We start from the raw sequence: 13322 nt of genomic DNA on the forward strand, positions 1-13322 counted from the left end.
TCTAAAGTAACAATCTAAATCTGGTTTATTTTATAGATAAAGCAATGGTTTTAAAACATCACCCAGACAAACGGAAAGCAGCTGGTGAACCAATAAAAGAAGGAGATAATGACTACTTTACTTGCATAACTAAAGGTAAGAAAATATATTAGAGTCAGGAATTTCTAATTGTGATGATTTATTAATTGCTGGGGTTGGTTTTACAATGTATACTGTAATTCATTTAACTATACTAGCATATTAAAAATATTTTTAGTTACATGTGGTTATTTCTGGTAATCTTCTCCAGAACCTCACTACATAAAGTACATAAAGTGAGGTTCTCCCAACCAACAGCATCAACACCTGGCAGCTTGTCAGAAGCTTAGGAATGCAGAAATGCAGACCTAGTGAATCCAAATCTGTATTTTAATAAGATCACCAGGTGATTCTTATGAGAAGCTAGCTCTTCCTGGAGTGAATTCATATGTGTTACATCTAATGGTGAGAATACTAAAATCTTTCTCCGTTTCAGATACTTTATGGGACTAAACTGTTCTTCAGACGTTTTGCTAATTTATATCAAGAAGTTGTTTACATCCTAATGAAAAGACCCACAACTGTTTATTGCTATTTATATAACCATATCCTCATTAAGCAAATTAATATAGGTGCCACCATTTCTAAATGTGAGTTTACGTTTTGATGCTAATTTTTTAAAAATTGTATATATACCTTTTAAACACATTCTTATTGGCCCACTTTTACGCAGTGCTCAAGGTGCCTGAGATCCTTTGATCTTTCACAACCTTGGGATCTAACAGTTTTCTCACAACTTCTTTTTCCTCAGAGTCATGTTTTTTTAAGGGATGATTATTTTTTTAATAATTTTTTATTTTTTAATTACACTTAACATACAATTTTATATTAGTTTCAGGTGTACAACCCAAAGATCAGACTTTTATATAACTAACAAAGTGATCACCCCAATAAGTCTAGTACCCATCTGACACTGTACATAGTTATTACAATGTTAATGACTATATTCCCTATGCTGCACTTTATAAACATCCCCATGACTATTCTGTAACTACCAATTTGTACTTCTTAATCCCATCACATTTTCATCCATCTCACCAACTCCCCTTCCATCTGGCAGCTGTCAAAATGTTCTATGAGTCTGTGTCTGTTTGTTCATTTATTTTGTTTTTTAGACTCCATGTATAAGTGAAATCATACTCAGCACAATATCCTCTAGGTCCATCCATGTTGCACTTGCAAGATTTCATTCTTTTTTATGGCTGAGTCTTATTCCATTGTCTATATACACCACTTCTTTATCCATTCGTCTGTTGATGGACACTTAGGTTGCTTCCGTATCTTGACTATTGTAAATAATGCTGCAGTGAACATATGGATGTATATGTCTTCAATTTAGTGTTTTGGGTTTCTTTAGATAAGTATCCAGAAGTGGAATTGCTGGGTCCTTCTTTGTCTCTTGTTATAGCCTTTGTTTTAAAGCCTATTTTGTCTAGTCTAAGTATTGTTACCCCAGCTTTTCTTTGTTTGGTTTGTTTCCATTTTCATGAAATACTTTTATCCATCCCTTAACTTTCACTCTGTATTTCTTTTGATCTGAAGTGATTCTCTTGTAGACAGCATATGTAAGGGTCATGTTTTGTTATCCATTCAGCTACTATATGTATATGTCTTTTGATTGAAACATTTAATCCATTTGCATTTAAAGTAATTATTGATAGATATATATAGTTATTGCCATTTCGTTATTCATATTTTTAAATCTTTTTTCCCCCTTCTTTTTAAAGAAGACACTTTAACATTTCTTGTAATACTGGTTTGGTGGTGATGAACTCCTTTAGCTTTTTCTTTTTTCTTTTTTTTTAAGCTTTTTTTTTTTTTAATCCTCATCCGAGAATATTTTTTCCATTGCTTTTCAGAGAGAGTGGAAGGGAGAGAGGAAGAGAGAGAGAAACATCGATGGGAAATAGACATATCAATTGGTTGCCTCCCACATGCACCCCAACCAGGGCCAGGGATCAAGCCTGCGACTGAGGTGCGTGCCCTTGGGCGGAATCGAACCCGGGATCCTTCAGTCCGCAGACCAATGCTCTAACCACTGAGAAAACCGGCTAGGCCTAGCTTTTTCTTATCTAGGGAGCTCTTTATATGTCCTTTGTTTCTAAATGATAGCTTTGCTGGGTAGAGTAATCTTGGTTGTAGGTCCTTGCTTTTCATCATTTTGAATATTTCTTGTCAATCCCTTCTGACCTGCAAAGTTTCTGTTGCGAAGTCAGCTGACAGCCTAATGGGAGCTCCCTTATAGGTAACTAATTGCTTTTCTCTTGCTGCTTTTAAGATTCCCTTTGTCTTCAACATTATATTAGTAATTATGATGTGTCTTGGTATGGGCCTCTTTGGGTTCATCTCGTTTGGGACTCTCTGTGCGTCCTGTACTTATATTTCTATTTCCTTCACCGGGTTAGTGAAGGTTTTCATCATTATTTTTTGAAATAGCTTTTCAATTCCTTGTTTTCTCTCTTTTCATTTTGGGGTCCCCATGATGCGAATGTTGGTACACTTGAAGTTGTTCCAGAATCTCCTTAAACTATCCGCATTTTTTTTGGAGTCTTTTTTCTTTTTGCTCTTCTGATTGGGTGTTTTCTGCTTATATATTTTAAATAGCTGATTTGATCCTCTGCTTTATTTACTCTACCGCTGATTCCCTGTAATACAGTCTTCATTTCAGTTAATGTAGTTTTCATTTCTCACAGGGTTTTTTTAATGTCTCTATCTCTGTTTTTTTAAAAATATATTTCTATTGATTTTTAGAGAGAGAGAAAGGGAGAGGGAGAAAGAGAAGCATTGATGTGAGAGCAGAACATCTATCAGTTGCCTTCTGTGTGCCCCCTACTAGGGATCGAGCCCACAACCTAGCCATGTACTCTGCCTGGGAATTGAACCAGCAACCTTTCAGTGCATGGAACAACACCAGCCAGGGCCCTATCTCTATTTTTATTTTTCCTGTCTCTTTGTTGAAGTTCTCACTAAGTTCGTTTACTCTTCCCCTAAGTTCATTGAGCATTCTCATTCTTAGAACCAGTGTTTTGAATTCTGCATCTAGTCGATTACTTGTCTTCATTTTGCGTAGTTCTTTTTCTGGTGTTTAGTTCTGTTCTTTCATTTGGGACATGTTTCTTTGTCTCCTCTTTTTGGCTACCTCCCTGTGTTTGTTTCTATGTATTTGGTAGAGCTGCTCTTATGTGTCCTGGGCTTGGTAGAGTGGTTTTATGTAGTAGGTGTCCTGTAGGGTCCAATGATGCAGTCTCTTGGGTCACCTGAGCTAGGTGCTCCAGGTTCTCAACCCATGTGGGCTGCATGCACACAGCTGTTGTAGGTGAGCCTTGATTATTGTTGGCACATCAATGGGAGGGATTTACCCCCACGCAGATTGGCTTCGAGGACTGGCCACCATCACCATAGAGGATCTGCTGTTCAGAGGCTTACACCACAGAGCAGGACTGGCTTCTGTGGGGCTCCAGTGCCTGATGAGTCTGCCCTTGAGTGTGTTTCTCATGGAGGTGGTTGGGTGGTGCTTTGGCATGGTCTAAAGCTATCCACCAGGTGCCCTGGCTCTGGGGCCTCCTGGGAGGTGCCGGCCAAGGTCAACCTCCACTCTGCCTTTCCCAGGGCCACTCAGCATGAGCTACAGAACAATCTGCAGATGACTGGTGGACTTGGAGGTGTCAGGAGAAGACAAGCTGTGCATGTACTAAAACCAGCCTAGGGCCACTTAGCAACATGTACAAAGCACACTGAGGCCAGATGCTGCTTGTTTGGGGTTTGTGAACCTTCGAGAGATTTTAGGAAAGTCCGAAGAATGAGCCAAGACAGGCCGTTTGTATGGAAAAGCCACTAGAAAGAAATAGCTTGGGTGTGCCTGCAAGTTGGGTAAGGTGGGTTTCAAGGAATCACCAGGGCAGGGTGAACAGTATTGCCAGGTTGGTGGAGACTCAGATATGGTGCCCACCTGCTGGTTCTATGGAGCTAGGCCTCAGCGAAGGAACAATGGCCTCTGCCAGCACTTCTGTATAAGAGAAAGCTGCCCCTTCAGCTCTCACCCTGATGCCAGATAATTCCTCCTCCTATGTCCCTGATGTTTTTCAAGCTGCTGTCCCAGTGCTGGAATTCATAGCAAGTGAGACCATGTAAGTTCATGTGTGGGCCCTTTAAGAGGAATACCAGGGACTCTAGCAGCCTCCATCTGTCTCACTCAGCCACAGTCCCTGCTGGTTTTCATGGCCAGAAGTTATGAAGTCTTCTCTCCCTGGCACTGGAATTCTGGGCTAGGGGGCTTGGTATAGGGCTGGGACTCCTCACTCCTCAGGGGTACCTCTGTAGCTGAGCTATCCCTCCTGATTTTTATCCCTCACATGTTAGTGTGGTACCAGCCCATTCTGCATCTCTGCCCCTCCTACCAGCCTTTGTGGCTTCTTCTTTGTATCCATAGTTATAGGACTTCTGTTCAGCTAGATTTCAGGAGTTCTGAATGATGGTTGTTTTGTAGCTTAGTTGTAATTTTAATGTGGTTGATGGAGAATGTGAGACCGCCTTTACCTGTGTTGCCGTCTTGACCGGCAGCCACAGGATGAGTATTTAACTATTGTTTTATCATTTGCCTTCCAGAAGAGGCACTTAAAGAAGTTAAGTGCACTTATATCCAGTAGTGCTAGAGTTTTCACTGCATAGATTAAAGTCTACTCCCAAGCACACCGAATTTTTAAATGAAAAATAATAACTTTCTTTTAAAGGAAGGGGAATTTTTTTCTCCCGCAGGGAAAAAAATGTCACAGCATGGTAATGTGACCTTATCATTTTTTCCTCAGCTTATGAAATGTTATCTGATCCAGTGAAAAGACGAGCGTTTAACAGTGTAGATCCTACTTTTGATAACTCAGTTCCTTCTAAAAGTGAAGCAAAGGACAATTTCTTCGAAGTGTTTTCCCCAGTGTTTGAAAGGAATTCCAGGTGAGTTAAGGCATCCCCTTGTGATCATTATGCTCTATTGCAGTGATTTTCAACCTTTCTCATCTCATGGCACACATAAACTAATTACTAAAATTCTGCGGCACACCAAAAAATGCACTGTTTTCTGCCGATCTGACCAAAAAAAATAGGTTTAATTTTGATTCATTCACACCAAACGGCTATTGTGTTGGCTGTTGGCTGTTGTCATTTTTTTATTTGACAGTCTTAGGGAAAAGAGGTCAGTGCCCCTGACTAAATAGGTATTGCATGTTTTAAAAATTCTAGTGGCACACTGGTTGAAAATCATTCCTGTATTGGCTTGCTTCTTATAGTCTCTAGGTTTCTGTTTTGCTCTCTAAACAGAAGTTCTGCTTTTCCATAGTGAAATTCTTTTGTAACTTATGGGATGTTTTTGTTTTGAGTTTCCCGTAGGGGACAGAACTGACTTTATGTAGCGTAATACTGTTACTTAGGTGACAGTAATTTCCCATTTTTTGCTTCTCCTTTATTATTAATGAACACATTACTGTATTTGGCCCATTAACATTTGAAAAAAGCTTTTGTTCTATTCTTTTGAGCATTTGTTTATCTTAACATTCTCTGACAAAGTATGACTTACATTTAAGATTAAAGCATATGTAATTTATTTCATTTAAATTAGTTTTTACATAGGATGTACCAGTATTCTAAATTGTTTGGTTTCATCTGCATTGAAAGATTTTTTCATAGAGCACATCTGGACTGCACATTGGAGTCAACTGGAGAGTGAAAAAATCATGATGCCTGGGTTTCATCTAAAGAGATTGTGATTTAATTATGATTTCAGTTTGTTTTCCAATTCATGTAGGGTTTTTAATGTTCCTAGGTGATTCTAATGTGCAGTCATGCTTGAGAACCTCTTTGATTAGCCATTTGGTGTGACCTAATATTTCCTCTCATCTTTCTCCTCACATTTGTTTTGTAACAGTGTTGAAGATGGTAAAAATAATTTTAAAAAGCAGTGTATTATTTTTGTGTGGAATGGTTTTATAGAGTGGAAAACATGTCAGTACACAGCCTTAGGATTCTTTCACAATGTGCTGTATGTGATGGATAAGGTGCTGAACCTAAAAGTCTGACTCTTAGGGGGAATGTGGCGGTGATGAGGGGGTGGAAATTTGTTCTCTCTGTGAGTATTAGCATTTTTTAAAAGGATAGCTAAGCCTGCAGGTTGCTTCTGTACTACCTGTTTATGGGCAGGAGCAAGTGTGCTTGGGAAAGGGGGCTTAGCATCTATTTTTCCTAGCCAGCCACTGGCAGCTACTACAACCCTGTAATTTACAGACCTGAAGATAATCTGGTGGTTAAAACACCATCTCATTGTTTTCTCTCCCATTCCCATCCATCCTTGTCCTCTATTGCACCTGCGTTGTTCAACATATCACTCCTAATTTTCCAGCTCCATCTCTTAGTCATAGAGATTCTAGGGGAGAGAGATTTTAGTGGATAAGTAAAACTTGTTTTTCATAAACTCATTTGACTGGTGAACTTTTATACTAAATATTTGAGTTGAGTTTTTCTTTTAATATTTCAGATGGTCAAATAAAAAAAATGTCCCTAAACTTGGTGATATGAATTCATCATTTGAAGATGTAGATGCATTTTATTCTTTCTGGTAAGTGAATACACTGATTTTATGCTGCTGTCTTTTTTGTCTTTTTTTCAAAGGATAAGTATTCAGTAAGTACTTGATTGACTGTTCATAAATTAATCAAGGGATCACAAACACTTTATTCAGAAAGTAATGTTTTCACATCACACTCTATTAGCTCCTGTCTGATATTTAGGCTTTTCTGATTGTTTTTTCAATGTTTTCTATTAATCAGATTTCTAGATGCCAACCACACTATAGTGGTAAAAAATGAAAATTGAGGAGTCATTTGAATTGAATAAAAAAAAATACATTTTACTTAGCTATCTTGCTAGTATAAGTACTTGATTACATGTGGAGGAAACAGTACTATTTGTCTCTGTAACTAATTTATAATTTTATTTTTTGTTAATCCTCACGTGAGGATATTTTTTTCATTGATTTTTGAAAAGAGTGGAAGGGTGGATAGAGGGCGGGGGAGAGAGAAACATAGATGTAAGAGAGAGACATTGATTGGTTGCCTCCCACATGTTCCCCAACAAGGGCTGGGATCCTGCAACCCAAGTATATGTCCTTGACCAGGGATCAAACCCTTGACCCCTTTGTCTGCGGGCTGATGTCCTAACCACTGAGCCAAATCGACCAGGGCTAATTTCTTAATTTTTATTAAGCACGATATTCAGTGGCTACTTTATATGTGCTGTATTTACTCATTAAGTATTTGGTAAATTAGAACATAAAATCCCTGTAAAACAAAAATTATAAAATTTAGCTCTATCAGTTGTAGTTGCTAAAAATAACCTCTACTATGGTTACTTTTAAGAGTTGACAGAAGAGTGAAGGTCAAGGCAAGGAAAACTTAAGTCCCCAGGGAGAGAGAAACCTAATAGCAGGAAGGTTTGATTTTTGACCAGGAGAAATGATAACTATATTTTAGATTTTCATACCAACTACAGTGTCAGAAAAGAAGAAAAGACTTGAGCATAGTGTTAATTCAATACCAAAAGGGAGGGGAGGAGGTCTATTAAAACAAAGTCATCCATTTGACATTAATATTTTTTAAAATTGTATACCTCTAAATTAATTTAAAGAGCTTATTTGTTTTTGTTTTACCTATTTCTGTCTCCAGGTATAATTTTGATTCTTGGAGAGAATTTTCTTATTTAGATGAAGAAGAAAAAGAAAAAGCAGAATGGTATGTATATAAATCATTAATAAAGGAAGATATTTATTTGGCTTTTTGGTATTTGTAATGATGTAAAAATATACTACATATATTTACTTTTATATTTTCTGTTTTTGTATTCTTTTGAAATAAGTTTTTGATATTTTGAGACACTTCCTCTCACAAGTTAAGCTACGTGAAGCCAGATCAGTAGTCTAAGATATTCTTAAGAAAGTTCCACAGAACAGAATTGTCCAAAAAGCTCAATTCAGTAAATTCTTTACCTTTTGATTGCTTAACCTACATTTTACTTTAGTTTTCCCTTGGACATTATTTGCCATAAATGTTCCAGAAATATTAATCCAAATTAATTACAAGTAGAATCACACTTTAATGTTAATAACATTATCATATAGCTTTGTAACCTTATTAGACATTATTTACATACAAATTTATACTACATTTTCATTCATATCTATGAGCAATATTTTGTTTCTGATGTTTTGTATTTTATAGTCGTGATGAGAGGAGATGGATTGAAAAGCAGAACAGAGCAACAAGGGCACAAAGAAAAAAAGAGGAAATGAACAGAATAAGAACATTAGTTGGTAAGTGTAATTAAGTTTTTTAAGTTTTTTAATTAAATGTTAGAAATTCAAAGATTAACTTTTTTTCTGGTAGACAATGCATATAGCTGTGATCCAAGAATAAAAAAATTCAAGGAAGAAGAAAAGGCCAAGAAAGAAGCAGAAAAGAAAGCAAAAGCAGAAGCAAAACGGAAGGAACAAGAAGCTAAAGAAAAAGTAAGATGACATTTGATGAAGTTGGACTTTAAATATTCTTAAAATCTTTAATTTTCAGATCTAGTTGGAAAACTATAATCTGGAAGCAGAGAAGTGGGTGCTACTATGAATGAATCATGATAAGTTGGTACTATTCATAGTTAGAAGGATCTTCCTTACCAGGAAATTTTTGAGCAAAAACATGAAGTTATATAAATGTATTTAATACCATGCTTATTTCTAATATGTCTGTTTTGCATTCCTAAATATGTTTGTAGAACTTTACCAGCTACTTTTCCCTTTACCAGCTACAGTTCAACCTTCAGTCTTCAATAAGTTGATGTATCATCTTTTTTCTAATTTAATTTATTAAAAGATTGAATTTTTTAATAAGATTATAGAGCATTTAGGAATTCTAATTTTCTTATTAAAATTATTTTATTCCCCAATTTAAAGCAAAGACAAGCTGAATTAGAGGCTGCTCGATTAGCTAAAGAAAAAGAAGAAGAGGAAGTTAGACAACAAGCATTATTGGCAAAAAAAGAAAAAGATATCCAGAAAAAAGCCATAAAAAAGGAAAGACAAAAACTTCGAAACTCATGCAAGGTATGTCAGACTGACTGAACAAAGTAGATAACAAGTAAATCAAGTTGCTGATTAAACTTTATAATATTTCTTTTCTTATACCATGCAAATATAACTAAATTGTTGTATACATTTTATCTCAAAATGTAAATGTTCTTAAATTCACTTTTTAAAAATTTCCCCCACATGCATATTTTAGTATCCAACTCTGATTTTTTTTTAATATAACTGCCATGCCATTTTCAAAATTTAAAAAAAAAACTTATTGAATATTCTAATATTCAGTCTATATTCTTGTCTTCTTGATTATTTCAACAATGTCTTTTTATAGTTTATTCAAATTAGAATCTAAATAAGATCATCACAAAGGCTTCAGTTATGTGTTTCCTAATTGTGGCTGTAACAGCTCCCTGTCATCACACTCTTTTTCCCTGCCCACATGGCCATTCATTTGTTGGAAAAACCAGATCATTTATTCTGATAATGTTCCACAATCTGGTTTTGGCTGGTTGCTTCCTTAATGGTGTAAAATTAATTCTTATCTTAGAAAACATTCTTTTAGAAGTTAAACTTCGGTGTTTTTAAGGATTTAAAAGCTTTCATTTTTATCTAAATAAAGGGATATGATTTGGGTGAGTACTGGTAGTTCGCATTCAAGTACAGTTTGCACTAAAAAATGTTGACCAAAAATACCAGAAGTTTTCAATTGTAGTTTTGTCCAAGAGATGTTCTTACATTTTAAACTGGTAGAGTCAAAGACTAGTATTGTTCCTTATCAGAAAATATGAAGTATTTTTCTTAGATTTCACCTAGAAAATTGTTTTGAGAAGGATGCAGTATATCGTAGTAGTAAAGAACATTGGCTCAGGGCAAGCTGCCTTGGTTTGAAGTCATTCTCCAGTTACTGTCTGTGGTTTTCAGGAGATTGCTTCAAACCCCTTTGTCCCCCAATTTCCTCACTTATACAGTAGCTGAAATAATACCTAGTAATAGAGTTGTGAAGGTTAAATGAGATCATTTACATGTAGTGCTTGGCACATTTGGCGTATAATGTGAAAGCAATAAAAAATTTTAAAAGGCCAATTAGAAAAAAACCTTGAATAGTTCTTAGAGATGATGCTTAAATGAGATTAAAATTTCTAGCATATGGTAACTTTGTTTTATTGCTCCTTTCCAGTGTGAGTTCATTTATTTATTTATCAAATATCTGATGAGCACTTACTATGTGCCAGGCAATTATAATTGATGTGGATATAATGGTGACACAGTCCTTGCCTTAAAGGAATCCACTGGTTAATGATGGAGAATGACAAACAACTATTTCTGACACTTTAAGATGAGTACTGAGATGAGAAGGTACCAAAAAGGTAGTCAGGGAAGGCAATCTGGATCTAGTAGGATTTAGCCAGGTGAAGCAGAATATGTATGGCATTAGCAATGGGAGATCAAGGAACATTGAGAGAATGCAGAGTTTCAGAGGTATGGGGTTTAATGAGCCAGAGGCAGCCCAGGAGATCAGGAGGAACCAGATCTTGAAGAACATTCTATGTCTTGCTAGTTTAAATCTGATCCTGAGTTGGCTTTAGTCAGGATGCTGAGAGAAGACTAGAGTTAGAGAAGCCAGTCTTTTGCCATAATCCAAGTGGGAGTATTGTGGCATGAACTAAAGTAGAGATGATAGGAATTAAAAAAGGTAGGTGAAATGAACTGACATTGAGGAGGCAGAATAGGCTGCTGCCTGTTGAGTATCAATTATATGTTGGAGGTAGTAGAGGAGTGATAGTTACATATGTCCTGGTTCCTTGCATGGAATACTGAATGGGTGATGGTATAATTCAATGAAATAGAAAACAAAGGAGGAGGAAAATGTTGGAGGAAATGATGATTTCAGTTTCAGGCATGTTGAGTGCAGAGAGACTCAAATGAAGATAGGTGCTGGTGTGTACAAGTCTGGAGTTCAAGAGTGGGATCATTCAGTCTGGCTGATATGACTCAGTGGATTGAGCATTGTCCCATGTACCAAGAGGTCACCAGTTCAATTCCCGGTCAGGACGCATGCCAGGGTTTTGGACTTGGTCCCATAGTAGGAGGTGTGCAGAAGGCAGCCGATCAACTCTCATCGATGTTTCTCCCTCTTCCTCTCTTTCTAAGAAATGAATAAAAACGTATTTAAAGAAAGAATGGGATCATCCACATTTCAGTGGCATGAGTAGAGGAGATGGCCCAGGGAGATGGGGGGAGAGAGGAGGATCGAGAATGAAACCCTAGCAAACACCAATAGTCAGGATACTGATAGATGAAGATCCTGAGGAAGAGTGACCCAGATGGGAAGAAAATCAGTGCTTCTGGAAGCCTATGCAAGTACCAGCAGTAAGACACAGTGGAACCTTATTGAGAGCCAAACTGTATGGCTTAAGGAAGCTAGAAAAGTAAGGAATGGGAGACATAAGTGTCAGCAGCATGGGAAGTACTTTCCAATTCTTGTACATCCAGATATATCACGGTGTTCTATTATAAGCATAATCTTTAGTTAATAGAATTTTTCTAATACCTCCTATTAACACATTATCTTTTTAATTTCAGTAAATTTAAAATTTCTAGGAAATTTCCAGTTCAGCACATGCTAGATAGAACAGGCAGCCTAACAAAGGGATTTCAATTTGAGTCATACAGAATTTGATTTTTAAGTGGTTCTCAGAAGAATCATTCTGACTTTTATAACATCCAGAGGTCTTCTGCACCATCACCATTTTTGTTTTGCTCTCCCACCCACTTGTTAATGCCTTTTTATTGCTAGCAGGTCAGGGAGACCTCTGGGAGGTCCCTCAAGTATGGTAGTTGATGGTCAGAAGGCCATATGTTCACCTCAAGAACCTCTTGAGAACTTCATGCTTTGTAATTGTGCTTATGGATATATTTTTGAGTGTCATTAGATAAAAGATGAAAATTTTTGTGTTTGTGCTTCTAGACCTGGAATCATTTTTCTGACAATGAGGCAGAGCGTGTTAAAATGATGGAAGAAGTGGAAAAGCTTTGTGATCGCCTTGAATTAGCAAGGTATAATTACAGAACTAACTTTGAAGCCTTCATCCCTGGCCAGGTAGCTCAGTTGGAGCATGCTCCTGGATAAGCCAGTGTTGCGGGTTCAGTCTCCAGTCAGAGCACATAAAAAAATCAGCTGATGAATACATAAATAAGTGGAACAGCAAATTGATGTTTTTTTTCTCTCTCTAAAGTCAATAAATAATAATTAAAATTTAAAAATGTATTGAAGTCTTTTCCTGGGCTTCGGATAAAGTTTCATCTCTTTTCTCCCCCTTAGTTTACAGTGCTTGAATGAAACACTGATATCATCTACGAAAGAAGTAGGAAAGGCTGCTCTGGAAAAACAGGTAATGGAGGAACACATCACTTCTACTTATATTTAGCATTTAATTCTGCTTATAGTATTGCTTTCACCTCAGTATTTCTCCACCTAATATATAAGTTACTATGAGGGCAAAGAGAGCTTTGCTTATAGTAAGTGGTACTGTTGATTTAAATTGCATTTAGTGATATGGTTACAATATATGTTTGATTTGTGGTATCCTATCACATTAATCATAGGTGGTTGTTTTTTAATCATTCTTAGAAAAAATAATTGTTTTGGCCATTCCTTGAGCAGTTTTGTAGGATAATATTTAGAACCAAAAGATATATTTTTTCTGTCTAGTCTGCACCTTTTATTTTACAGATGAGGAAACAGGCCCAGAAATTCAATTCAAAGCAATAAGTATTAATACCTACCATATGTAGCAGTATGCCCAGCTGATTCATAGAAATGCCCAATGCTATTGCTGCCACAAAGGAGTTCAGGAACAATTGTGCCGAAGAGAAAAGGCCTAAGGATCAAAGATGGAGGGCCCACAGTAAATGCTATAGGTTAGACAGCAAGTGCCAACCCCAGGTCGGAGTCGTCAGGGAAGGCTTAGTGAAGGGTTTGATCCAGCCTGAAAGAATGGATAGTGTGAAAATGAATGTCGGCAATAGCATGAACTGTAAAATACAGGTAGCATTAGAAAGTTAGGGAGAGATGAAGTTGGTTAGGAAATGTAGTGCCAAATTAAGCATGTTTTTAATACCATGGTGACTAGTT

The 13322-nt window shown here is 36.7% G+C and overlaps 1 protein-coding gene across 1 annotated transcript in view; it reads left to right on the forward strand.

Moving 5' to 3' along the window:
- Positions 1-13322, forward strand: part of DNAJC2 (DnaJ heat shock protein family (Hsp40) member C2) — a 35022-nt gene that overhangs the window by 15028 nt on the left and 6672 nt on the right. Inside the window, exons 4-12 of the mRNA XM_016219589.2 lie at positions 37-135; positions 4884-5025; positions 6599-6679; positions 7785-7850; positions 8337-8428; positions 8502-8623; positions 9059-9208; positions 12156-12244; positions 12510-12579. Of these exons, the coding sequence (XP_016075075.1) occupies positions 37-135; positions 4884-5025; positions 6599-6679; positions 7785-7850; positions 8337-8428; positions 8502-8623; positions 9059-9208; positions 12156-12244; positions 12510-12579 (911 nt within the window). The remainder of the gene's footprint in view (positions 1-36; positions 136-4883; positions 5026-6598; positions 6680-7784; positions 7851-8336; positions 8429-8501; positions 8624-9058; positions 9209-12155; positions 12245-12509; positions 12580-13322) is intronic.

Source organism: Miniopterus natalensis, chromosome 10 (assembly GCF_054644295.1).
Source record: "Miniopterus natalensis isolate mMinNat1 chromosome 10, mMinNat1.hap1, whole genome shotgun sequence".
NCBI classification, from domain to species: Eukaryota; Metazoa; Chordata; class Mammalia; order Chiroptera; family Miniopteridae; genus Miniopterus; species Miniopterus natalensis.